Source organism: Balearica regulorum, chromosome 3, assembly GCF_011004875.1.
Source record: "Balearica regulorum gibbericeps isolate bBalReg1 chromosome 3, bBalReg1.pri, whole genome shotgun sequence".
NCBI classification, from domain to species: domain Eukaryota; kingdom Metazoa; phylum Chordata; class Aves; order Gruiformes; family Gruidae; genus Balearica; species Balearica regulorum.
This window is the reverse complement of record NC_046186.1, coordinates 36,578,150-36,605,815: the sequence shown is the minus strand read 5'-3', so window position 1 is coordinate 36,605,815 and position 27,666 is coordinate 36,578,150. Positions and strand designations below refer to the sequence as shown.

Below are 27,666 nucleotides of genomic sequence, written 5' to 3'. Positions count from 1 at the left end.
CAGGGTCAACCCACCACAGCACCTCTTCACCAGTTCATCTATCATTCACAAAAAACAGTGTGAATTTAGATTGCTTTCCAACCACCTGATACCCTACTGATGTAGGGTCAAGTCCCAGCTGTTTTTTTCAGCAGAAGCCAATAAAACACAATTCAGCCCATTACACAAGGTGATGTCCCTGTTCCTTAAAGGAAAAAGTATATAAGCATATACATAGTGTAATATAGTTATAGTGGAGGCTTTGCTCCTCCCCTGCTGGACAGACCCTCATTGCCCAGAAGATGACTGCAGAGAACTCTAACAAGAGCCAGAGACACACATAAAAGAATTGTAAATTCTCCTTTTTGAGGAACTGATAACTTTTTAATTTTTTTCATGTCATGAATTTATGGAGAGACTTTCCCACTGCAGAGAGAACCTGTCACTAGGTAGGAATATGCTGTCTTGCAGGAAATTGTGTCTGTTCAAATAAGAGTAAAAGTATCACCTCAACCTCTCTATCATTTCTACCTCAAAGAGTTCCTACCTTCAGATCCAGCTAGCCCATTTAAATGCTAGAAACGTTATTCACAGCAGTCTGAGCACCAAGCATCCACTTGGAGAAAGGCTTTCCAGACTTGGAGAAAGGCTTTTCTGTCCCTGTTTCTCTTTCTTCCTATTATTCAAAGTTGCTTTGCCTTTTGATGCTACTGGGCTGGAAGGAAAGTGGGGCTCCTAGAAGAAACACATTCTTTCAATTTTTCCTATTTAGGTCCTAAACTCATTCTTCTGTTACTACAATGGCAATGTGGGGGATGATAGAAGATGCCAGTTTCTTGTGTCGATGTGGCCGTGGTCTGTGACACCTTCGTGACAAGCTATTCCTAAATACCTACAGAAAACTTAACCTGTTATGTTACCTCTATAAGGAAATACTGAGTTGAAGAATAATGGTTAAATTATCCAACTGAAACCACTTCCACTGTATTTTATCTATAAAGAAACAACTTGATTGGTTATGTTTCAAAAACATATTTTTCTTAGGTTAAATTTGTGTTTCTAGTCTAGGTCAGTATTTATGTGAGTTTTCAACTGGGCATACCTGCCATGTTGCACAGGTTTAAATCCATCAACAAAGAAAACCCTAAGACTGGCCACTTAGTTCCCACATGATGTATTTTCCACCAATGCTGTCTTGAAATCACTATCGTAATTTTTGCCAACTCTCATCATCTTTGTACAACCTTACAATTGACAAATGCAGGCAGTCCCCAAAGAAGGAAGGTCTCTGGGGAGACCCTGAGACGATGGGAGAAAGGAAGATCATCAAGCAGCAGCGCAAGTAAGGGAGAAGAGAAAGCAGCAGAGCCAAATCCTGATGTTTTTTTTTCCTTAGCTTCCAGCCTAGCTAAGGCATAGGAATTCAAAGCACTTTATTCACTAGAAAAATAGATTATCCTTGTTTGACCGCATGCCCCAAGATGCTGCACGTAAGCCTCCTGATATCATGCTTGCTTTTCTTAATTGTCTTTCATGGGCCCTGGGTGTAAAACCACTGCCCAAGACAACTCAGTTCAGCCCAAGAGCAAGTCAAACTGTTCCAGCCACCAATGTGCTCTATGATGTGCTTTTAAGCTAACAGCACTCCTTTGCTCTGTCTGACATAGTGTAGGAGATGCTATATGATTTTCCCCACCTATAGCATCATAGAATGGTTTGGGTTGCAACAGACCTTTAAAGGTCATCTAGTCTAACCGCCCTGCAATGAGTAGGGACATCTTCAACTAGATCAGGTGGCTCAGAGCCCGGTCCAGCCTGACCTTGAATGTTCCCAGCGATGGGGTAGCAACCACCTCTCTGGGCAACCTGTTCCAGTGTCTCATCGCCATCACAGAGAATTTCTTCCTTATATCTAGTCTGAATCTACCCTCCTTTAGTTTAAGGCCATTACCCCTTATCCTATTAGTACAGGCCATGTTAATGAAAAAGAGACATAATGACTTGTTAGGTATCTAATAATATTGTATCTTGGGCCACTATTTGTACTATATATTGTTGATATTATCCACAACAGAAAGCAGGAGGTATTTCAGCCCGTATCATCACAGGGTGTAGTTCCTGCATTTTTCAAATGATTTCTGAGAGCATTTTTGCTTCTAGCACGTGCCTACAGGAGAAAGTACTTTCTCAAGTTTTCATTTGAAAAGTCTAACTATGGATATGTTACTGAAGAAACCATGAAAAGTAAGCTACGTTATTGAACTAGGTGAGGCTTGATAGCATTTTCCCTCTTTTTCACGGTACTGCCCTTTACAGAGATGTGCTCAGTAAGTGAGAAGAGATGGCTAGAACATTTCCTCTGCCTTGATAAGACTCAACATTCGTGACTGCTGAATTTCCGCTGTTGTCTGTAATGTTCTCTGGGTCATTTCCAGTTTGAGTCTATTCTCTTCTGGTTGCTCCCACTCTGATTTGGGTGTCATCAACTGATTCAATCGCTGTTGAATTTACATCAAAGAAATCTCTGACAAAGAAGAGACTCATTAACAGGCTTCAACCCCCGTGCAGCAGCTCAGCTATCCATCACAGGTCCAGAGGGAGGCTCTGCTTGACGGCTGACACACGCACCATCGAAACCATGCAGGAGACTTTTGTTTCAGCTGTGCCTTCATACATCTGTGACAAAACCAGGCCCAGGGACCACCACCAACTGCTCTCTGAACTACCAACAGGGTGGTTAGAGGCACGCTGTGAGACTGGGTTAAAAGTTTATGTTAAAACATGACATTTTTTGCATAAACTTTACACTAGGGAACTTCCCCTTGACTTCTATTCATAGCAGGTCAAAGGCACATGTCCATCTGCACAGATAAAAATGACTTAATAAGGGAGTTGCAAATATCATTTACTTGAAATTAACCTGCAAAAATAAATAAAACCTTTTTTTTTTCTTTCTTTCTTTATAATCTCCTTAAAAATGGTAAGTCCACCCAGCTGTTTGTTTTGTTGTGTTTTGAGAATGAGAAATCCTGATCCCATCCACACGCGAGGGAAAGACAACTGCTAGTCTGGGAGAAGGGGGTAACAATCACCCCTGAAAACCTGACCCTGGCATCAGGCACAGCGTTCACCACTCTGCGTTCGTTTTTATGCATTAAAACTCTTCCCGGCCCGCCATCGGGAAGGACGCGAAGCCGAGAGCAGCCCCGTCCTGCCGCTCCCCTCAGCCGCACAAGATGTCCGCCGGCCCCTAACAGCCGCTACCTGCCGCCTGCAGCTCGCGCAAGGCCCCGCCCCCACCTGGGAGTTCGGCCCCTTGCCGCCCGGCGGAGCCTGGCAGAGCGGGCCCGGCACCGCACCGGCACCTGCCGCACGGAGCTGCGGCCACCGACGGGTGAGGGGCTGCCGGCGCGGCGGAGCGCCCTGCGCCGGTGGCCGTGCGGGGAGCCGGGAGGGAAGGGAGGGTCTCGGGGCGATGCCAACACCTGCTGCGGCCGTCCGGCCCCGGGCCGGCTCCCCTCAGGCGCCGGGGCGAGGGCTGAGGGGTCGGTGGTCCGGGGCAGGAGAGCTGCGGGGTCTGTCCCAGGCCGCGGCTCCCCTTCCGAGCGGGCAGCCCGCCTCGCCTGCCCGCTAATCGGCTTCATGCCGTTGGCCCCCGGGCTTGTGGCAGAGTCACCGGGCGGGGACTCGCCGGCTTCCCCCGCCTGCGGTAGGCGCTGCCGGCACGGGGGCGCTGCGGATCGGCCGTGCGCTCTGCTCCCGGCTGGGTTGTCAGCTGGGCTAAAGATATTGCTCGTTTCTGACAGGTTTCCAGGTGCTTCAGAATATGCGCAAAAGTATTTTGATTCTGTGGGGTTTCAGCTTTGGTCTAAGCTATCTCTCCGTTTGCTACCGCGTCCTTTCTCTCTGGTGGATCCAGCTGCTCAAAAAGCTGCTTTCAGAAATAGAAGGAAGACCTGCAGGGGCGGGAGTTGTACGGTCGTGTGGTGTAAACGCTGTGGGCAAAGTGGTAGCATTCCCCCGGCGGTCCTGTCCAGCTCTCCAGCCTAGCTGGGTGCTGATGGTCATTGGGTTCAACTGATATGTGACTCTTCCCCACCGTTATACATGACTAAACAAGTACTCTAGGTGTACAACTACTGTTAGGGTCTAAAATTAGGAGTTGTTTTTTCTTTGGTGTTGGCTCTAAAGCCGGTAATGCAGAAGTGAAAAATATAGTTCCTGCTAACTGTTCGTCACACGTGCAGATGTTTTCGTATTCCTTACAATGTTCTTCAGGCCTCCTTCAGCATTATTTTGTGATCTCGACTACCTTTGCTAGGCAGTTTTCATAAATCTAACTTCCCATGTACACATGTACTGTATATATTACAGTAACCCATATTATTTTTTCAGTGACGTAAATTAGGATAGCAGGAACTACTAGCAACTCAGAAACAACTGAAACAATTTGCTTGTGCTTGCGAGCTGAGTACTCTACTGGAGAATATAGTAGCTTAACTAGAGACTAATGAGACAGAACCGAGACTGGATGTAGATGACTCTTTGAACATGTCAGTTCAAAGACTGAGAACACTAGTGTAAAAGGTACAAGTCTCAAATTTCAGCAAGTCTTCGTTCTGATTTGAAAAACCCTCATAGATGTAAAAAGACAGTAAATGTGCTCCTCAGACAAAGGTGAATATCTTAATTTGACGGGGAAGGAAAGAAGAGTTGTAAATATCTTAGCACATTGGTAAGGTGTAGCAGGTGCCTGTGGAATGAATGGTGACATCAAATCCTTTTCTAGTCTAGTGATGGGACTGTGGCACATGTTATCATCTTGGTATGATGCTATGTATGCCTTCAATCTGAAAGAAAAATCCCTTAGTTCTGTCATAAGTGCAATAATCACTGCATCTAAATAGATTTTTCTTTCCGGAGGCCATCAATCTGATATGTCAGACATGTTTAATACACTTAATTAGATGATAAAGCAGTGCAATGAATTTTGTTCATGGAGCGAAGCTTTTTATTGCAAATTGGACAACCATGCAACTTCCTGATTCCTTTTTTTTCTTTTTTTCTATTTCCAGATGAAAGAGATGTCTGTATAACTCTTAACTAGGTTTTGATTTCTTTGTCTTGTGAAGTTGTCTACTTTAGCCTTCTATTAGTTTCTATAAGTACCCTCAAATTTAATTCAGTTTGACCTAATTTAGGCGTGCTCTGGATGTAACTGAAATGCGTGTGTACAGATTGTATGTTACCTTGTGAACCAACAAAACAATCTGAAGGAAATTTTTAAGTACTGCGCAGCTTGCAAAGCTGACTTACTTACATTTTTTGTCTCTCATTTTTTTTATTTTTTTTTTCTTCCTCTTTTCAGAGTAGAGAGCAGGGAAATCTCTTTGAAGAAACTTCCTGTTGGAATGCCTCACATCAATGCAGCTGCAGCTCTGCAGATCTGTGTGCTGCTGTCTGCGCTTCCTGCACAGTATTTCATATCCCAATGGTACGGGACGGACTCTGCTCAGCGCATCCAAATAACAGAAAGGTTGTAAGTCTCTCCTTCCATACTGTATTTATTTATAAGAGAGTTCTCTTCCTCATCCCCAATGACACTTTGTCCTGGAAAGTTGGAGTGTGGGTGGAACACACTGGCTGTTCCTACACATAAACAACATTCAAATCATACCTCAGACATTTTTGTGGCTTAATGTGACTGTATTTAGTTGTTTAAAGATGTCCTTCAAAATTTGAATAACAACCTTTTTTTTCTTCACATAAAATTCTGTGTATAATCTGTGTAAGTGCATGACTGTGCCTTAATGTCATTCCAATATAGGTTACTATGGGTTATGTCTCTTTTTTGAAGGGGGAAATGAAGTGTTTGATTAGTAAGATTATTTCTAATTTTCCATTACGTTTTGACACTTGCTGTTAAAATATATTTTCTTGCATAGTATGACTGAGTACAGAGTCTTAACCAACAAAAATTCATTCATAGTAAATTACTTAAGGCAGCCCTAATGATAGTTAAGTAAGTAGTACCGTTTTGTATATGAATTAAGAAGTTATGTATTGACAGGATTGCACACATCTATCTGCAAATGTAAAGTGGAGAATACTTTATTAGGTCCAAATATTTGATAATGGTAACCATTGGCAAATGTTGGTATCTTGAAGATGAACCACGTGAAGAGAGACTTCTGTGACTTTTAGTTTTAACTGTGCAGCCTGTGTAGTGCATTGGTTGTGTGGTTCATCTGTAGAACTCAAATACATGAAGTATTGAGAGCAGAAGATTGGCCTGATGGAAAAAAGAGCTAAGTCTGGCTTTCTGTGTAAAGACACAAATTTAAACAATTTTCAGGTTTCGTGGCATGAGTCAACTACTAACCATTTAGATTTATGCAAAAACTTTAAGGCTATTTTTTAACAGTCTTTTGACTGTGTGCACCATTTTTGAAATGTCTCATGCTCACTATTCTCAAGTAACAGTTGAAACAGCAGAATCTGATGCGATTTAGCAACTCCTATGGTCTGAGTACAGAAAGCAAGCAACATTGTAATGAAAAATGGCATTTTCCAAAATTTACATATGGTTTACTGGTACAAGTGACGATTGAAAGAATATTCATTTGCAGTCTAGATATTACTCTTGAGGAGAACTCGTTCCTGGTCACTGACTTTTTTTTTTTTTTGTTTGCTACAGAAGCAAAGTTTAAATATAAAAAAATTATATACAAATACTATAGAAAGTTTTTAAATCAATGTGTTGATGCTTTTTGCTACTAAAGGACAATTGCCTCTTGGAGCAGCTTTACAAAATCTTACTTGAGTCTGGATGCGTGGGCAGATCGTTTAAAGTTGTGGCTATCAAAGACAAGGTAGGATGTTACATACTGTCTACACTTAAATTTCAGATGTGGTCTCTTCTTAACAGGAAGGTATGCTGTAGGGGTGAAATAAGTAACAAAGGGAAAATGTCTCTTATTTTCTTGTTGAGATTGATTTGGGCCTTTGTAACAGTTTTAAGAAAACCTTTTGCCTATATTCTACACAAACATGCAATTTGAACTCCATGCAAAACTAAATATAAACCACTGCAGTAATTCTATACATGTTATCCTCTACTTTAAATGTATCTGATTGTGAAGCCAGGAGGATTAACCATATTAATGATTGTAAGCAGCTACATGTTTGTAGGATCAGATGCTACAACATGAGATGGACATCTTGTGCTGCATATGGTAGTTCAAGAAAACTTGAAATTGAATTAGAAAATGCGGATGGGAAATCTGTGGGTTTAGGAAGAAAGGGAAACTTGATTATTGGACACATAACAATGAGTTAGTCAAGAAAAAGTAAGATTATATCCATTTACATATATGCCATTTTAATTTAAGAAGACTCTTGCTTGGATGTGTTTGGGGAGATTAAAAGGCTTGTATAGTGAGATTTATTTCTTGTATAGCAGAAATAGTCCAAAGGTTTTACCTTGTCTGGACCTTCAAAGATCCTTTATTAGATCCATGTACAATAATCAAGGAAGTCAAGTCCTCTGAACTGCGGAAGATCCAGGCTTAGCTTTGCCCCCAGGAAAGCCTAGGGGAATGGTAGATGGATGGAAACAGAAACTGTGCTTTTCTTAGGTTCACCATAAATTGCTTTTCGACTTTGTCGAAAGCTCCAGGCATATCTAAAGATAAAGCTTTCAAAGGCCAAATGATCCTTTGGAGCTGCTTGTGCTTCTGAATATCTTATCTTATAAAGAATTGGTTATCCTAAAATTATGTTGACATTTGAGACCTTCCAAACCTAGTATATTAGCTGCTGTTTTCAACAATGCAGTCCGACAAGTCAGGATATTTGCCTATTCCTGTTCCTGTTAAAAGGTATTTGTCAGCCTTAAGTCTTCTACAGATTTGAGCTAAACACAGACTTTTTTAAAAAAGTATTGCTTGAACAGTTGTGGAACCTGCTCTTACTTTCTTCCAGGCAGGGTGAAGGGAGTAAGACTGAAAGAGGGAAGGTGGTGAACACTATAAAAAAGGAAGGAGACTAGGACGATGTATAGTTCTTTGGCACCAACAAGTTGCTGACTGGTATGGATGGAGAATGTTAAGCCAAATACATGAGTTCACAGATTGCTCCTGTTACATTGCCAGCAGAAGGGACATTTGAAAGCTCCCCCCCACTAAGTGTTGAGTTTGCTGATTGTTTCTTTACACTTTCTCTTTTTCACAATGGCAATGGAAACCATAACCCGTTTTCCCCTTTTAAAGATGTCCCTCCCCTAGCCCCCATCCTTTAAATTCACATGAAATTCAGCCTAGTGCAGAAGGACAAGTTATACTTATTGCAGCCTTAAGCTGGGGCTCGTTGCCAGACACCTTGTCCATACGGATGTTAACCAATCTTTAAAGATTTCACAATAGAATTTACCAAAGATACTGAAGAATCACTCTGTGAGTTCAGAATAATATTTGCTCACCTACAGAAAATAAATGGGTTTCCTCTGATAGAAAAATTGTAATGGAACTGTAGAGTTACATATCCAAAGAAATTAGATTGATACTCTTTTCTCCTGTTGGAACAAATTCCTTTGTCTTGTGTATTCCTTAAAAGCAGTTTTAATGTAAAACTCTCATTCCGTTTGGGCTTCAAATTGTGAAGAATTTTGTATCAAAGGCTTTGCAGTATCCCTCTATGCAGACAAATGCGTAAGATAATAATAATCAGAAGGCCAATTATCCTAAAGCTCAGTTTCTAAAGAATTTGTTTGAATGTTGGGTTATTAATTTTACATTTTAGGAATTGGTACTATGGAGAAAAGAAAACTAAAATTGGTGACAATGAAGCAGAAAGCCAGTCTTACTTTGCAGGTATTGGAGTCTTTGCAATCCTTTTGGCTTTCGCTTGTGATGTAGTCTTCTATACGGTCTTCTGTAGTGCCTTTCTATACTTGCTTTGTAAATGGTAGTCTTTTTTTTTCCTTCTCTCTAAACATTATTGATAATGTTCAATAAGTAAAACAGAAAATGTAAAATCCAAGGCCTCTTCACCATGTGTTGTGTAACAGTATCAATATGATATACTGTATGTATGTATCTATTTTATTGAATAGATCTGAGTGTGCCTATTTTATATTGGTGTCTGAAACAGTGGTATAGCTTTCATTTGATTCAGATGAACTGGTTTAGATCATTTCATAAAAGGAAAAAGAAACAGTTGATCAGTCTGCTCCTGGAAAGAAATTTCCCTGTCAGACTGAATAGAAGAATCCTGTGACCTAAACTGGAAAAAAACTAATGGCAAAATCAGTTAGTATGTGTAAGCACTGTAAAATGTTGTATGTAAGGCTTAAGTAATTGTCAATACATACATGTGTTTATGCTTTCCAAAACTCTGTTAAGGCCTCTATGTAATAACAAAGGCATACAGATAGAAAAATGCATTCCTTCGTGGATGCTGCTTTGTCAAATATCATAGCAAAATCCTGCGGCGTGGGGAAACAAAGTACCTGTTCCCTTGTTTACTTTGCCTATTAATCTAACTTTCAATTCTCTTCTGGTAGAAGTCAGGAGAATGTCTGTTTAAATGTTTAATATACTTGATCCAACACTTATCCTTACTCAGTCTCTTTCTTTGTTAAATTAGAATCAACTCACATTCGCAGTCCGAAGCCTGAGTATATTCAGTTCAGTGTGGGACAGGTAGTAGTTCACAAAATATTTGGCTATTCGGGAGTCATTGTTGGATGGGATGTAAAAGCTAAAGCTCCAGAAGAATGGCTGCAAAACAAATATTCTCCAGCGAAACAGGTTTGAATGTATTAAAGTCTTTCTTTATTAATACATACACAGAATAACTCAAGTTAAAAAAAAAACAAAACAACTCAGAAACACTGTTACAGACAAACTTCCTGCTAACCTAATGGAAAATAGAGTCCATGTCAACTGTGCAGCTGAGCGATACCTCCGCTGCTTCTGTGCTGGTGTCCCAGTAGAGCTTTGCTTTTGCACCATTGGTTGGTTTAAGCTTTGCTGGTCAGGGTTGTCTCAAATTAAAATTACTTACTTTTAATACGCACTCTTGTATTTAAAATAGCAGTGTCAACCTATAGTGTTTGAATGGATTTCTCTTGGTGCGTTACTAAAGTTGAGAGGCTGTTAAATCTTTTGTTCCAGCATAGGTGTAATTGGTAACATCTTCATTGCACCTAAACACAAAGGATTACTCGCATTTCTTAATCAGTTTCAGTTAGAAAGCAATGTTTGTGGGGATCTGGACACTTGGAATGTAAATCTATTTAACAACATATTTTTGTTAGAATTCTTGAAGCTTTTGAAATTCTCTAGCTCAAGTCCGTGTTGTATTTGAAAATCAGAGGCTAAATCTTTGTTGACAGCGCTGCTCTGATAATACAGTGCTGCGTAGTCTGTGGGTTGGCTGCTGACATGCTGCTTAAGTGGCAGGAAGGCACTAATCATTAAGTCAAAGAGGACTGAAAATGAGGAAAAAATGGGAAACTCTGCCTGTAGCAGAGAATTCATGTTCAGCTGGAAGCAGACATTCAGTCCTGGCTTGTGCATTTTGTTCCTTCCCCGCTGTAATTTTATCCACCTGCCACTGTTCTTTGGCTTCTGAAACACCTGCATCCTTGCTTTCTTTTCTCCTTTCCTTTTCTCCTCTCAGTGTTGTGGTCACCAATTGAACACCCACAGATTTCCCATCAGGTGTTGCGATTCTTTTTATGTACCTTACATCATTCTGTTCTCCCAGTGACCTTGTGCTCATTTTTATTGTTTTAATTTCAATAGTGATGATGTGGTTTAAATGTGTGTCTTTTGTTTGGTTTTTTTTAACTTGTGTCTGACTTTTCACATTACATGCATCAGCTATGAAAAATGCCATCTGACCTTTACGAGGCAACTGCTAAGCTTGATCCTTGCAAATCCCCTCTAAACATTAGCCAGGCTTTCAGCCTAACTTTTCCTTGCCTTTCTCTGACTTTCAGTTCTTTACTACGTCGTTGAACAGAGGCCACTGCCTGTCACATTCATTGATACTGGTGTTCGTAAACGCCAGGTACCTGTCTGTATTCATCCGTCACTTTTTTGTGTTTAGATGATGGTTTCTTTGGGCAGGAACATTCATGGATAGTAGTGCACATGGTGGCACCCTGGCCCACGATTTGTTTTCATAGGCACTGTAAAAATAATAATAAGCTATGCTTTTCCTTTCTTGGCTGGAAGGTTTTTATATATACACAGAAGTTGCCTTAGCTCTGTCCAGGCTCAGGACCAAGACTGTCAGAGGTGTTCTGTTCTGAATTTGCCTCTTTCTCGCTGGCGTTCTCCGTTGCCACTTGCGAAAGAAGAAGGGTGACTAACAAATTGTTATGGGACCTATATACAAAAAGCAGGGATAGTCTAAGTCATGTTTCTTGAAAGATCTGTGGGGGAAAAGGTTAATTAAAATCTTGACTCTTAAAAACTGTTTCAGATGTGCCAAGAACATGTATTACAGTTTTGATTGCTTTATATTTAATTTTCCAAACTGACGTTGCTAAGATCATAAAAATCTCCCCTTGAGGCTATTTATTTTCCTTCTGTTTTTACAGGATCTAAAAGATACTCCTCACTATCGCATTCTAATTAACAAAGCAAATGGATTTGGCAAATCTACAGCTTACATTCCTGAGGAAGAGATAACAATTATTATGGGATTAGAGGTAGTATTTATTTCTTATTCAGTTGCAACTTGTTTGTTATCCTGTAGGTTTAAAATTTGGCTGACCTCTGGCTTAATAGATACTATCTATTTTGCAAAGTTAGTGAAAACTAATAGAGAAAGCAGATAACCAAATTACTGCTGTCCTTTCAAGTATGTGTTTTTGGAAGGTGATCAATGACTAAACCCAGGTACTGCCTACTTCAGAATATCCAACTGCCTAGTTTTGTCAGTGTTTTAGCAACCTGACTTCTGTTATGTACAGGCTGTTGCAGACATGGACTTTTGGTTTAGGATTTCACTGACCAATCAAAGTTGGATGAGTCATTTAATCTCTTTCTACTTGATCTAGCAAAATATATTGGTTTCTCAATTCCACTCTGAAAAATCTGCATTTCAAACAGCTCCTGCTCAGCTGCTGCCCAGACTGAATAATGTTTCCCTCCTTAACTGCACAACTGTCTGGGAGCCAAAAATCCTGTTTTGTGTATCATCACAGTCTTGGGAGCTTTTGATTTCTAGCTTATGCAAGGTGCACCTGATTCAGAGTCAGAGACTCTGATCCAGAAAACAGCCTTCAGGCACGCATGCCACATACAAGAGACTTTTTGCAAGGGATCCAGTGCTATTGTGGATGCATTCCTTTCAATTGTGGACAGTGGCAGTATCTGTATTTAAAACACCAGCAAGCAGCTGAACCATTCCTCTAACAGGAGATGTGTGGTCCAGTCAAACAGGAGATTCAAATGGGCATGTTTTGCCTTTCAGGAGAACCTCCTCAAAGGAATAGTCTAAGTTAGGCTGGCCTGAAGACTCTCCGTGCTCTCTCTTGAAACTGTGCCCCTGCACATAAAGGCCCCCTCTCAATCAAGGGGGCCAAACAGTGTGACACTGTTAGCACACATTTATATTTATATTTATTTTATTACAATTAATTTATATTACAATCAGTGTCTAAAACAGAAAGAAAGGCTGGAACTAAGTCTTCTCCCAAATTTTTATAGGTAGTAGTGTCACACTGTTTGGCCCCGATTGCAATATAAAATGTGTTAGCACACATTTTATATGCCTGAACTTACTTAGGAGCAGGAACTATGCTGTCCCAGATAAGTGTCATCGTAACCATTTAAAATGGGGTTCTGACTGCTCATGCAGCTAAAAAAATGCACCTTTCATTATGTCAGTCAGCTGGCTACCTTTGGTTACATTTATAGTCCAGGGGGAGAAACAGATACCTCACCTTAAACATTTACCTTGTGTAAACTACCCTCTAAGATACCAGATTGCTTTATTCACCTGCATTGACAGGCTAATTCTCCCCTCAGATAGTAACAAGCTCACAAAATCAGATATTTGAAAGTTGTCTAGTTGAGATATTAATTACAAATGACGAGTCATGGCTATACCACAAGTTCAGAAGGTCTGTGGATTGCTCTCACTCAGCCTTTCCCACAGCCTAATAGCCAAAGTAATTGCCTGAAGAGTTAAGACTAATGAGAAAATGCTTAGACTTGTCCTAACTCTTTCGCAGGTGACAGTTCTAACCTGCTCACAGTAGGCTTTCTGCCTCATGACCTAGCACGTAACTTGGATTGCCCTTTGTGGATTTGCGTCTTTGAGTTGGACATTGTGGTACCTAAAACCATCAACTTGGTGTGTCTTCACCATTTCCCTGACTGCTTCTTTACTGTTCCTGCTCCCTAACTGGATTAGAGGACTGATCCAGCTGAAAAAAATAACAAATAGCTCTACCAACAAATGGATGGCAACTACTCCAATAAGAAACAGTTCTGATTTTTTTAAAACATTGATGCCAGTGTAGATCTGGCACATAGTATCTCATGAGATATGTTCAACATTGCAGAGTACTGTGACAGCTTGAGGAAGCCACTGTTTTGATGACATAGATTAGGTTAAGGTACATGGAAAATCCCACTGAAAGTATCTCTGTACATTATGTATTTAAAAACTAATCAAGAGTTTTCAAAAAGTTAACTGTAGTAACTTTAATGATTCTTTTAAGGATCAGTTTGTATTTATTGCTAATTCTGGTGCTTATTCAACTTGAAATATTATTTTCTCAGGTACAGCACCCTGATATGAAAGCCTATTTCAGTGGATACGATGGATCAAAATACATTATGCAGCCATGGTTGAAAAAAATCTATCCTCATGACTGAAGTACTTAAGTGCGTGTACATGTAATCTACATCCAGACAGCATATTTCCTTTGTAAATCTGAGCAAAAAGACACCAGGATAAAACTCCTGTATATTTTTTTCCTATGATGAAATAAAACATTACTAAGCATGTTTTATGTTGGACAATTCATTTCATTAGAAGTGAACACAGTGCATGTTCAGTTTACCATGACTCCAGCCGGGGATTAATTTCCTTCCAAATTTGGGAGGAAATGTTTAAATATAGTCAGGTTTTGGTGAGGAGTACCAAAGGTTTTGGACATGAAAATCTTGCCCTTCTACAGGGGGCAGAGGAAGAAACTAAACAACAAAAAGAACTGTACTTTCAGAATTAATCATAACCTTACTTTTAGGGGAGAGAGTTAAATAAAAGCAACCGGAACTGAAACATTTCTGGGGAGAACCGTAGTAAGTAGATCCTGCAATAGTTTGACTACTCTCTCTATAACAGCATGCATTGTGCTGCTTTCAAATGATACGTGCAAAGGAAGAGTTTTGAGTGACATAAAACTCTAGTAAATCTAATTTTTTACACCTGGATAGACATGTTAAGAAAACCATCTACTTTGGCTCAGTATATAAATCGCATTCTTAATATCCTCTCTTTTAACTCTACTTGCTAGCATAAGAATAAAGTGAAAAACAACAACAAAACATTCAAGAAAGCATTACAAAATTTATTAAAAAACGTGTAGGACTTGAAAGCTTCTAGAGCAACTTGTTTCTTCTGTTTTCTTTTCCCTTTATCTCAAACACAGCAAAGACTCTACAAGAAGCATACACGGTAGCATTCTGGATTCTTTCCTGCAGAGTCAGTGAATCCGGGGAGTTCAATAGCTGACTGTCTATGTGGCCTCCCCCTTCTTTTGTTTCTTCTTCTCTTATTAATAAAGGTTTTCCCAATGACTGGCCAAACAGTCGACAGACTTCTTGAGCTTTCCGCCGTGTGTTTGCAACAGCAGCAACGCATACTTGACGGCTAAGAGGTAGAAAAAGCAGCACAATAACAAGCAGGACCAACTGGGGTACAAGTATTCCTGCCAAGCATGTTTGGTTTTTTTTTTAAATGCCTCAGCTTTCGTAACTGCATAGATGTAAGGCACGTCACCTTCCCCCCCCTTCTGGGTGATAGTTTAGGAGTTTGAGGGGCAATGTGTGGAGAAAATGTCCTCATCAGCTGTGATCAAGCATTTCTAACACCCGCAGGCATCCGTGGTGTGTGGTGCAGAGCAAGAGTTCAGCCCTTGCTGCAGGTGTTTGGGTGGCCCAGCTGTAAGGCATACCAGCACCTATCTAACCTCACTGATTTCCAGACTCCTGTGCAGATACCTATGAGATGATACACTTTGGACATCTCCAGAACCATTAGCAGCAGCTAGTTGAGCTTACTTCTTGGAACAGGCACAATTCTTTAAAGAGGCAAAGCCCAAAGTGCGATTAAACTTCCCTCTGCCCCCTCAATAGCAATAGGAGAAGTGGGACTTTGAATAGTTAAGGCCTCAAATATCAAGAGTGCGAGCTTCATGTTTCAATGCTGAGGAAGCACCGTACACAGTTCTTTTCAGATCATGTCAGCAGCTAAGAGTAATGGGAATTGGCAAGGGTACTTAGAATTATCAACATCTGGTAATGCACTTGTACCTTCAGGAATAAATACAAATTAAATCTACACTTGCTGATGTAACCAAAGTCAAATTCTGTTGACCTGATATTCACAGTAGATGATACTTCCAATGGAAATCGGTGGGAAAATGCTTTTAATACATTCTGCTTTTGCAGAGGGACATTGTAGAAAGAACAAGCTGTATCTTCTAGGCTGAACAGCATTAATTTATGAGTTATATTCAAAACAAATACTGAAATCTTTAAACATAAATTTTAACAGGTGTGAAGGAAACTATTTGCTACCATTACAAACAGTATAAATTATGTATTAACTATTACCTGAGGCTGTAAAATTTGTAGCATGAGAAAAAAACTTACCGAAGGGTGTCTATGGCTTCTGGTGTATGGTAGAAATGAGGTGGACTGATGGTAACAGAGGTTCCCAACTTTTCAACGAGTAGATTGCAAACATTCTGCATTTTTCCAAAATCACTGAATGTGATACAGACCTAGGAGTAAACACAGACATCACACAAGTAATTTTTTTCATTTTCCCCCTATGATTCAACACTTGTATTTAGGTGGACTTGGCAGTGCTAGGTTAATGGTTGGACGCGATCTTAGTCTGGAGAAGACTGAGAAGGGATCTTATCAATGCTTATAAACAAAGGGGCTAGACTCTTCTCGACGGTGCCCAGCAACAGGACAAGGGGCAATGGGCACAAACTGGAAAACAGGAAGTTCCATGAGAAAAAACTTATTTACTCTGAGGGTGACCGAGCACTGGAACAGATTTCCCAGAGAGGTTGTTGAGTCTCTGTCTCTGGAGGTATTCAAACACCACCTGGATGCGAGCCTGTGCAACCTGCAGAGGGGGTTGCACTAGATGATCTCCAGAGGTCCCTTCCAACCTCTACCATTCTGTGATTCTGTAAATCTTAAAGGTCCTTTTCAACCTAAATGATTCTATGATCAGTATAAAGCCAGGTAAGTACAAACTAACTGAACATACTAGTCCTGTATATAACTCCAACATTTATTTACTCAGTACACTTTTATATAGCCCTAGAGACCAGGATTAGGTGTGCAATAGAAAGAAGTTCATACAATGGTTTAAAAGTGAGGATTAAAAAATGCTCTTTTGTGAGGAAGTCCAGCATTCTTGGTATGTAGACAATTTGAAGAATGAACGTGCTCTTTGGGACACATGACTAGATGCATCCTGGTTCTTCCCTTTTTAGATTACTAAATGTTAATTATGCAGAAGCCCAAGCAAAATTATGTGGAGAACATTGTGCAGGAAGGACAATTACATTTCAATTCCAAGCATTAGGTTCAAGAAACCTACACTATGAGGCTAAACTAAGCCTAGCTGAGACCAGCTTGCAGCGGGCTCAAAACCCTGCGTGGGCTGAAGAGAGTCAGTCCACTGCTTACAGAGAACTGGGCACTTCAGACTTAGATTAGAAACAATTTAAACATCTAGTTTTCTATGGCTTTGGCAAGAAGAAGTACTAAATACACATGCATCACGAATTCAGGTGCCTTCCCAAGTGCTACAAAGCAGGCATCACTATCAGCCCTGGATCCAGAGCCCTACAGCCTTCCTTGTGGGGATGTGCAAGTCAGGAGCCAGTAGCTTTCTGTAGCAGAGCACAGTCACCAGGAGTGAAGCAATGATGCCGAGCTGCTACAGCATTCAGAAATCATAAATCCTGGGTCCCAATCTCTTTTTTTTAGAAGAACTAAATCCTCGTCTTCACTTCCCAATACAGTACTCTCACTACCAAGTTAGGCTCACCTTCTCTCATATCCCTGATTCTTCTCTTTTTTTTTTTTTTTTTTGCACAGTAATGCAGCTTTAACGGGGGGAAGAAAAAAAAATGTGGCAAAGACAATTCCACTGCCAACCCCTGTGACGCAGAGTCACCCCTGTGATTGCTGCAGTCCATGCAGCAATCTATCCTAGTGAAGGTGTATGGCACAGAAATACAAGTTATGGCATGTCAGCCACACTGCAGTAACTGCCTGTGTGCATACCATAGGTTTACCTTGTGGTAAATGAGATAATTCAAGGAAGTTGAATCTCTCAGTGAGAGAGGAGGGGGCTACTTCATATACAGGGTAAGATAAAAAATGTATATTGACAATTATCACAAAGTAATTAATGCACATGTCTAGTTACCCTTGGTAGCCTCCTAGTGCAGTACATATTCCTCAAGCTGGCTTGAATCTTTGCACTGGCTTAGTAGCTCTTCACACAGCTGAGCCAAAGCTGGGCTTAGGGCCTTGAGAACTGACCAACATGGAGTGGCAGGGCAATTCCATCTTCTGCAAGGACAAAGGGTCACGCCTGTTGCACAAAACTGCACCACATCTGCATCTTCATCTCAGCTGCACACCCTTTATCTGTAACTTGGACACTTGGAAGGTGCAGCATCAATTTGAACAAAGACTGAAGATGAGACTAAACCTAGATTTCTTTCTTCAGTGGGAGTTCTTGCCATATATAAAAAGCATACATCCTCTTGTGCTGTTTTGCCAGAAAAATATCACAGTTGTATTTAGTGGAAAGTCGAAAGTCTCACTATGAGGACTGTCACCGTGTTTTCCAGATTGCTATCAGCGCTTACAAGATTAGTTCCTGGGGGGGGGGGGGGGGGGGGGGGGGGCGGGGGGAACAAAAGAATGATCAAACAAAAGAACTGTGGGTCTTAAGCAAGAGATAAGCTGCTCAGACGGGCAGTTCTGGGCACTCAGGAACGTTACTGTTAAAAAAGAAGCCTGCCATCAGGTACCCCCAGGAGCGGAAAACAACTGAGCAATAACTGAATTCTGTTGGGTTTTCCCATTCTGTTGGGTTTTCCCCCTAAGCGCCACCACGGTTTTCTTTTAGAGCTAGACCCAATAAATTCCACTTACATTTACAGAGGATACCTGAGCATTAAAATGCAAAGCAGTGTTTCTATTTCTTCAATTATAATTAAGGTTAAAAAATGTGAAAAAGTAATATGAGGGTATGCAAAACCATCATGGACACTACGAGTTTTGGATAAGGCTATAAAGGACAAGAAGTTATGGTTTATAAGGAGGCAAGTATATTAAGAAATGCACAAAAGCAACTTAATCTTCATCCCATGAGACTGTCATACAATAAATGAACTATTATGATTAAGATATGATAGAGATTTGTGATCCCATACACAACTTCATTCTTCTGCATATTTTCCTTTGTTATAGCATGAATTAAAATTTATCTCCTTACACTTGAAAGCATATCTTGAATTCTTAAGTACACCTTAAAATAGCTATTTGTCTGGGAATTTCTTCAGTCTTCTAAAAACTTTTACAGTAGACAAATGGTAAAAAGAGTTTATAGAATGAAATAACACGACTTCCATGATTTTATGTATAACACAAATATAATGACAAACTCTTTACTAAAGAAGCAAGTGGAAGTTAATTTTAAATTCATTTATATTGCTAAAGTATGTAAACACGCTGGTCAATGGAATTTCACTGGTTTATGAAGCTGCGCTAATGAAACAAGTACATACATAAAGGAGGAAACAACGAGAAACTAATCTCTGAACAAAGAGCGACCATACTGCTACTTAAGTGTAGAGGGCAGCCCAAACAGCAGTACTAGGACTAGATTTTCAAGTTCTGATACTCAGGTCCTAGGCAACCATACACCTTTTGAACAGCAATTACAGCTGGTCCAAGCTGCCTACAAATGAACACTGAATCCATGTAATTCACCTTCCGTGTACAATCTTTGTTGGATAAAAATTATATAGCAGAAGGGAGATGGCTGGTTAAGTTACCACTTAAGACTGAAGTTGTAAGCCTAAGCTTGTCTGTAGCCTAAATAATAATTTGATATAGTTTTATTAATTTTAAAGTATAGCTCATCTAAAAAACATGGTGATTTAAGCTTTCATAATAGCAGGTGTCTACTTTATGAAGTTAAAGTCGTTCAGAACATGACACCGATGCATACTATTTAACTATTGGAAGACTCATTTTAAAATCCAAATTTTTCTCTCCAAATTCTCGATTATTTCTGTATTTATTGCTGTTATTTAGATGAGAATATGCCTTAAAGCAAGCAAGCAAACCAAAGAGGCTGAACCCTGTTTTAGGGGATTGTAAATAACAGCTCAATAAACCAGCTATCATTTTATTGCAGACTTCCAGGTTTTACTTCATAAGAATCTGTAAATTTGCTGGGTAGTGATTAAAGTTTGATGCTCTAAAAAGATTCATTGACTGAAAACACATCATTTCCCTCAGTGAATATTTCCAGCACAGCATTTATTTCTTACTATAGCATGAACATGCAAAAATACACTCCCCTGAGCTGCTTCTGAAGCAAATGGGTTTATTTCCATAATATTTAGCTTTCATACAGGACTTTTTAGCTACAGAACTCAAAGTCAAATACCTAGGAAACAGTTAGCTTTGCTTTACTTGCAGCAAGCTGATGGCAGAGTCATGTAGAATAGACCAAAGTCCAGGTGCTGTTCAACTGTGGCTTAAGCAGATCTAGATTAGGGCTGCCATGCCACTGTTGTCCCCCATCCACTCTTGTCCTCTGCCTTGCATTGCCTCCAGTTCAGGGAGCTAAAATAATGGAAAAAATAAAAGCTAACCTGGAGAAAAAAAAAAAAAAAGAAAAAAGAAAAAAAAAGAAAAAAAAAAGAAAGACATTATTAACTGGAGCAGCTTTCTGAACTGACCTATCACCTGATCACCTAAGTACAACTCCTTGCAAAAAGTAGAGGGCAGGAAGGGCTAGGGGTGAAGGAGAGCGTGGGTTTGCTTACACTGCCACAGAACAAGTGTAGAGCCCCAGAACCAAATATTCCCTTCTGTAGCAACATGTAATATTTAAAAAGCACACATTCATCTGAGAAGAAGATTATTCTTTCGATATTACAGTAGCAGAAAGCAAGCTCTGCACACAACAGAATACTGCAGCTCTGCTTTAAACTGCAGTCCTTCAATAGTTTCTTTGGACTATGGTGCCTTTACTGTAGAGAACATCCACTCCGCAGTATGAGGACAGACGGTCTGCAAATTTATATTGGTCCTTGCTACATTTCTTGTTCTTTTTTCATTATTATTTTTGGTTAGGTTGAATACATACCTCTGCTTCCATTTGGTAAGTATTTTCTACTCTACTAAAATCCTCCGTTACAGTCATATTTTCTTCCTAAAACAAAGTACAAGAATATAATCTTAAAAGACAGAAATTAAGCATCTGTTGGAAATGTATGTACATTGTATCCTGCAAAAGTTGAACTGTTTTGGCTTATTACTTATGATTTAGCAACAGAAATTTGGAATTTTCCATGCAAATCTCTTCAGTTAAAAACTAGCTGGACGTTAAAGACTTCTTGACGTTATGTAAACTAAATTATACAGTAGCTCTATAATGTAATTTCACTGCTATTCACTTGAAGAGAACAATTAGATCTTAATAGTGACTGCTAGCTATGTGTATCAGTGTGTGTAAATTCACCTGGTTAAAAAAAACTAGAAGCTTCAATTGTTTTCACAAAGTTAGTATGTGAAAAGTGCTTTTCAGGCCCCTCTTTTAAGATATTTTATCAGTAGCAGCTTGTAGCAAGGTGATCTGAACAATGACTGAGCACAGGTTATGCTGGGAGAACAGTAATCCTTAAGAGAGGCTATGCCACCACTGACACTTTTGCATTAACAGCAGCTCTGTTAACATAATGACTGCACAGAGCACTAGCAAATCTTGCAAGACTTATAAATAAGATACTGAATTAAATAAGACACAGACTATGTCCAGTTACATCTCAATATTTGACCAGCTTGCTAGCGGTCTAACAATCACATTTCTTTCACCCACTTCCCTCTTCAGTAAACAGTTTGGATGAACAATTTATTGTAAAATTACTACAACACAGTTTACAATTTAATTGTAAATATAACTTTGCATTTAATACCCAGGAACTGTAGAGAAGCAGATACTAAGCCTTCCAATTACTGAAAAAGTTTTACTTATTAAATATATTTGCATAGAAAAACAATATTTGCATTCAGTGTTGACACATTTCAAAAGATGCTTTGTGTCAGAATATTTCCTACAGAGGCTCAAATCTTCAAGTTTGTCATGTAGCATGCATACATAAGTTTATATAAATGACATTAATCATGAGAAACATTTTCCTTTTAAAATATCATATGGAAATTAGAACCATAATTACCATTGCACAACAGCCTACAAGAAACAAATTTTGAAACTTCAATTTTATGATTGATTGGCAGTGCTCAAATACGAGCACAACAATCCTATTTTTGGATAATCTCTTCTAGTAAGGGCAGGGAGCAGGGCCAGTTAGTCACTAAAAACTGTATTTCCCCTTTTACAGTCATAGGTTTGAGGTACTTTGGCAGCATGGTTGGCTGTGGTTTGCTCAAGAGTGATCAAGTCAGTCCAGCAGCAATAACTCATTTAATTTACAAAACGGAGTACATCTTACTATTTATGACAGAATCCAATTACAATTGACATGAAAGATTTTTTTCTACAGCTCTTACATGACTTACAGAAATAACCACACAGAAAAGCTTTCTTCTGCAACTCATATTTTACAAAAATAACTATGCTGTAATAAAACTTTGGCGTGAACATAGAAAAATTGCATTTGTTTTTCCCTGTTCCCACTTCTTAATCCTTTTTAAGAAAAGTTCTCTTTCCTGCTGAACGGTTTCAAGTCCTCTAATTTGGTTTTGCCCTCCGCAAGGTTCCTGTGTATTTAAGGACAGTGCCATCCTGTGGCTCCAGGCGCTATTGCAAGACCAATGCACTCAGACTGAAAAATCATTTATTTTGTGCCATCTATTATAAAATTTCCCTCACGGCTAATTTTTATCCCACCAGATTTGACAGTATCTGTATGTGCTACTGAAGAGAAATGGACGAAATAATTGCTGAAGTCATAACAAGGTGGCCTCCTGTTAGATACATCTTCTCTTCTACTTTGCTCTTGTTCGGGAGGACAAAGATCTGGAAAAGACAGGTGACTGACGACAACTTTAAACTGGAATGGAGTCTTTGACTACATCAAAAGCAAAAGGCTTTTCTTCCTACTGCTTATGTCCACTGTTCATATTTTGGTTGAGGAACTATCCGTTTGATTGCAATAGCAACAGGAAAAATAGTTTTCACTGTGACTTAGGGAAAGCTACACTTCTGATGTGTCAGATATTCTGGACTTCTGGAATAACTTTCTCCATTGTCTAAATTTGTGGGCCAATACTCACAGTAGGAAAATTAAATGAATATAACATTATTGTTATGTGATAACTCAGTTACCCCAGAAGCCATTGAGCAATTCTTAATAGAATCAACCTTGCATTCTGCTTTTATATATATAGCCTATTTTCTGAGCCAGCAGTGACACAAACCATCACTGCTGCAGGTACTCTAAAAACAAAAATGAAAAAGACAGTCAATAGCCCACTGAGCTTACAATATCAAGTGTAGAACCATGCTTTGCCTTATATTTTCTTTCTTTTACACAGAACAAAACCTTATATAGCCCTTCCTCCTACTTATCTGCTACTTCTGAACAGTATCTTCTTCACAGGACCACCATGCCCACCCTCACAACACCATCGCTGTTTACAGAAATGACTGCTCCTTTCTCCGGAAGAGAACAAGGAAAAAACTAAGTAGATAAGTTAGCAAAAGCACACTTCAAGGAGACAGCTATATAACAATACAGTATGAGAAAAGCCTATCTGCAGATAAAGTTACGTGTTCTACTCCTGGTTACTGAGTTAAAAAAACTGTGCGACCTTTTTATGAAACACAAGACCAGCCTTAGTAAGGGAAAGTGTTTATAGTTTGGAAATGTACACTAATGCACTGTTGTGGTAAGCTATGCTGATATGTGTAGTTATAAATAAAAAAATCTGGAGATGCCTGGAAATGTGTCTTAACATTTACTTGTACATTTGCACTGATATATCAAAGATAATTTTACATTATGAAAAATAAATAAACACCCAAAAGAGTTAGCTTCTTCCACCTGAACATAGCATTTTTGTTCTTAGTACTAAAGAAATGGTTAATGCGAGTCTTGATGTATGCTCGTATCTCCTAACAGTCCATCTGTGATAGTGTCCCCACACAGTTAAGGACGATAAGCAGTCAGTGCGTACCCCAGCCGGGCACTTGGTACCTGTGCTCCAGCCTCTCAGCCACTCACTCTGTTCTGTTTGGCATTAGATGGACAGAACGACAACCTAAAAACCTATGGTGAAGAAGCTTCTGCTGCTTAATGTCCATTCAAGAAATAACAGTATATGTAACAGTTATTTTAAGAAAGGTAAAAAGCAGATTTGTACTCGGCAAATGTGAGGATACTTTGGGGGTATTTCTTAAAATATGTGGTAGTCTAAAAAAGGTGATGCTTTATGCAGGTTTCTACCTTTCTTATTCAAGGATATATTGAAATTGGAAGATTTTGTAACTCAGTGAGCAAAACTTCAAAATCTTTCTTTTTAACCAACTGTATGGATGTACATCCCTAAATAACAGTTTTGAAATATGGAGAATATTGCACATATATCCAAGGATATATCCCAGTACAGACAAACTCTAAGCCAGAGCCCATTGGATATAGATTGTAAGCTGGTTGGTTTGTTAAATAACACTCTGATCAGTACAACAAATATTATCACTGTTATTTTTAAACAAGATGGCCAAGGCCAATTGTTAGATACAGTGATTAAAGAAAACAAGTGTCATCTCCACACCACTCCCCAAATAAATCATAGATGGTAAATATAAAATCAGTTTGCTTCTAGAGATAGAGAAAAAAAAAAAAATGTTACTTTTGAGCAGCTGGGCTGAGTAAGAGAGATTGGTTTCCCCATTGATTTTATTTTCCCTGCAGCCTTCAAAACAGATTCTGTGCTCTGAAGCGCTGCATATACTTACAGCACTCTATAAATAAATGCTACTATGTGCATCTATTTCTGATTAAAATCCTGTGTAAATATATATGGAAATTAGGTGCTGCCCCCAGGCATCCTGACAAGCTGCTAATGCAAGCTCCGGCTGCTGCAAAGGTTATGGACTTCTGATCTCACAGACTTCCTACAATAGCAACAACAAGGGTTAAGGAAATTGTTCTATGGATTAATTAAAAATAAATATATAGAATAGCCAGCTGATTTCTAAAGAGGCCTTAGATAAGCTTGCAACAGCTAGAACCATATGGAGATAGTGAAGAGATACTAATTTTACAGTGGTCTGGAACGGTGGTGTTAGCAAATGCAGTTAAGAACAAATTGCCAGCAGTGAAAGTTGTTAGCAGAAAAGCTACAAGGCAAATAAAAGCTCCAGCAGTGGAGTGATTTAAAATTGGATGGAACAAAGCAGTAAAAATTATACTGCAGGGAACTACTCTGAAAAAACCCATAACTTCATGTTGTTTTTCTCAGAGTTCCCTAGAGCTAACACTTTGCTAACACTGAGAAACCCACAACTTAAGCAGCATTTCACAGTCCCTCAAGTAAGTGGAAAGAACTAACATTTTCATTCTCTAGTGCATGGCATCTCTGAAACTGCAAAAGATTACTCTGAAATTATTATAACTATAAGATGACGCTGAATGCTCTCACATTGTGAAAACAGTCCACTCTCCAGCTAGGTTACACAATCACTGCTTACCTGCTCCCACATTTCTGCATCTGACTGCATATACCCAAATATAACTATTTGATTCTCCAGGTCATACTTCATTTTGCAATTATTTTTTCTAGCCTGGAGTAGTGCACACAGCCCCTCTAAAGCATGCTCACTTATTTAACATCCTGCCTACTCCTTTTGTGTGCCATCTGCCATGTGTCGAATGCTCCATGCTATCCTAATTTAATCAGGCTCATGTCAAAACTGGAAGTCAGTTATTCAGATTCACTGTAGGGTAAATATCTCCAACTATCTTTTCTAATCTATCCATGCTCTGAAGAGGTATTTAATTGCAGCCAGAAAATACCCCATGATCCAATAGCTCACTGTGGTGGTGGGTACAAAGCTTATCATTTTCTCTACTAATAAAAGTGAATGCATGATGAGTTGCCTTGTCTTCTCCCGTTCCTCTTAAAATCCACCAGACTTTAAACTCCTATTAACTCACTTAATAGAAACTGAAGTAATTCAATCTGTAATCCCATACAAAAATGCACTGTTTCTAACTGAACAAGTAATTCTGATGGCAATGGAATCTTGCTCCCCGTGACAGACACAGACCCAGCCATGCGTTCAGGAAAAACATGGAGAGCAGGATCATGTATATAGCCCACAGCAGCCTCCATGTCTCCTTCCCATCCAGTCCAATAGCTGCAATATGACCTTTTCTTAAATCAGGGGTTAAGGGGTCTTTTTTTATTGTCATTTTTATTCCTGAACAAATGCTTTATTTAGCTACTACAGAAAAAAAGATAGCATCATTATCAGTTTTAAAAGAAAACAGCAAATCCTATTTCTTTTTTTTGGGGGGGGAAAGTTAGAGTCAGAACTTATCTTCAAATGCATACAGCCTTTGAGATGTGGGCATGCCATTTCACTGTAAGCACATCACTGTTTAGGCCGAGTAACTTACTCTCTCATTTTGCATTTACTAATACTGAGTTCCACCATAACATCATGCAGTATCATGAAACCCTTCTGCAATTCTTTATGTTACTGTATTGAATAATTGGGTGTTTACAACAAACTCTGTCCTCAGCTGTTCCCCAGCTCATTTGTGAATACACTAATAAGGCACCAATTTCCTGGGGAACTTCAATAGTAAGTAACATTCCAAAGCAACCACTTATTCCATCAAAGATCAGCTTTGTTCTGTTTTTAAGAGTCCTAGATGTGGAACACTGTCCAAAACTGTTTTATAAAATGCAAGACCATCAGCAGCATGATTGCTAGGACAAATATCACCCTTACAGAGCATTTGCAGTGTGGACAAAGCTTTAAAAGCAAGACTATGCTTTTCTTATTGTCATAAAATGACTTGCTGAGCGCAAAAAAACTCATTATGGTAAAGGAACTCTTTGAGTCCACAAGGGACTTCTGTCACTTCAGCTATCTTGATCATGTTTCATGTTCTTTCATAGCTCTCTACTTAAGTGGAACAAGAAAAAGAGGAAAAAGCTCTGTGAGCATTTGTCGCTAAGCTATGGTAATCACATAGTTATACTGATGCACATATGTATAGGCTAAGTTATGTCGCTGCGTACCCCTTTATCGGTTTCATCTGTGTACACGTGAGGATGCTGTCTTACATGACCCGATGATATAGTCGAAGCAGTATGGTTTTCACACGCAAAACAAGGAACCCGAAGGAGAGCTCCACTAGCGACATTCCACCTTTTCCGCCGAGGCTGGCAAAGCTGCAACCTCTCACAGACAGACAGACAGACAGACAGGCATTCACAGCGCTGCCCCAGCGGCCGGCGCACTCCAGAGGCGGAGGGCCGAGAGCTCCAAACCCCGTTACCCCTCTGCTTCCCGCCGGCCAGGCGCCGGTCCCGGGACACCTTCCCCCCGCGGCTGTCCCAGCCCGGCCGCCCCTGCTCCCGCCGCCGGCAGGAAGGCCGAGCGGGGTAGGGGAGGCCCTGGTTGGACCCCGCAGCTGAGGGGAACCGCCCCGCCCGCTCCTCCCCTCGCCTTCCCCCGGGGGAACCGCCCGCCCCTCAGCACCCGGCGCCACTGAGGACCCCCTGCTCCGTCCCCGGCGCTGTAGGAGGCGGAGGCCGGGCGGCCGCTCTCACCGGGACGCCGCGCTGGCGGGCGCTCTGGGCGATGTACTCCAGCCGGCGGGCCACGCTGCTCCGCGCCGCTCCGGCCGCATCCTTCCGGCTGCCCAGTCGCAGCGACACCCGCGCCCGGTCCGGTGCGGCGCTCAGCTCCGCGCTGCCGCTCACGTGCACCTCCCGTCCGGACGGCACCGGGGGACCGCCGCATCCCACCGGGGCCGGGGCCTGGGCCTGGGCCTGGGCCGGGACGAGCTCGGCGAAGACGCGGGCGGGGGGCGGCGCAGACAGCGCCATCGCGGCGGGTCCCTCACGGCACCATAGCAACCAACGCCGGCGCACCCGTTGCACCCTGGGAGAA

At 40.4% G+C, this 27,666-nt stretch overlaps 2 protein-coding genes across 4 annotated transcripts; one reads left to right on the top strand and one right to left on the bottom strand.

Annotated features, from left to right (window-relative positions):
• The first annotated feature begins 3,051 nt into the window (after positions 1-3,051).
• Positions 3,052-22,553, top strand: LOC142600949 (uncharacterized). 3 transcript variants are annotated; one of them, XM_075747547.1, is made up of 7 exons: positions 3,052-3,373; positions 5,348-5,518; positions 6,762-6,851; positions 8,779-8,849; positions 9,625-9,788; positions 11,591-11,701; positions 22,426-22,553. In XM_075747547.1, the coding sequence occupies exons 2-7, from the start codon at positions 5,391-5,393 to the stop codon at positions 22,429-22,431; spliced, it is 570 nt and encodes a 189-aa protein (XP_075603662.1). In that variant the 5' UTR covers positions 3,052-3,373; positions 5,348-5,390; the 3' UTR covers positions 22,432-22,553. The 3 variants fall into 3 exon arrangements, with proteins under 3 accessions (XP_075603662.1, XP_075603660.1, XP_075603661.1); XM_075747545.1 differs by lacking the exon at positions 22,426-22,553 and adding an exon at positions 13,785-14,006 and having other exon boundaries at positions 3,059-3,373; XM_075747546.1 differs by lacking the exon at positions 22,426-22,553 and adding an exon at positions 13,785-14,006 and having other exon boundaries at positions 3,193-3,373; positions 5,348-5,515.
• IRAK1BP1 (interleukin 1 receptor associated kinase 1 binding protein 1) lies at positions 14,565-27,666 on the bottom strand. Its single transcript, XM_075747544.1, has 4 exons — positions 27,324-27,666; positions 20,659-20,724; positions 15,885-16,015; positions 14,565-14,880 (listed from the first exon to the last, which is right to left on the bottom strand). Exons 1-4 carry the CDS (start codon positions 27,600-27,602, stop codon positions 14,610-14,612), a joined length of 747 nt encoding a protein of 248 aa, XP_075603659.1. The 5' UTR covers positions 27,603-27,666; the 3' UTR covers positions 14,565-14,609.

What these genes read in the sequence shown, in the direction of transcription:
- LOC142600949 (XM_075747545.1), top strand. Translation starts at nt 5,391, where the DNA reads ATGCCTCACATCAATGCAGCTGCAGCTCTGCAGATCTGTGTGCTGCTG. An exon ending in AAGCCAGTCTTACTTTGCAG is followed by an intron (nt 8,850 to 9,624) that starts GTATTGGAGTCT and finishes TTGTTAAATTAG; the next exon opens with AATCAACTCACATTCGCAGT. An exon ending in CAATTATTATGGGATTAGAG is followed by an intron (nt 11,702 to 13,784) that starts GTAGTATTTATT and finishes TTATTTTCTCAG; the next exon opens with GTACAGCACCCTGATATGAA.
- IRAK1BP1 (XM_075747544.1), bottom strand. Translation starts at nt 27,602, where the DNA reads ATGGCGCTGTCTGCGCCGCCCCCCGCCCGCGTCTTCGCCGAGCTCGTC. An exon ending in CTTACCAAATGGAAGCAGAG is followed by an intron (nt 16,016 to 20,658) that starts GTATGTATTCAA and finishes GTTTACTCCTAG; the next exon opens with GTCTGTATCACATTCAGTGA. An exon ending in GAAGCCATAGACACCCTTCG is followed by an intron (nt 14,881 to 15,884) that starts GTAAGTTTTTTT and finishes TCTACCTCTTAG; the next exon opens with CCGTCAAGTATGCGTTGCTG.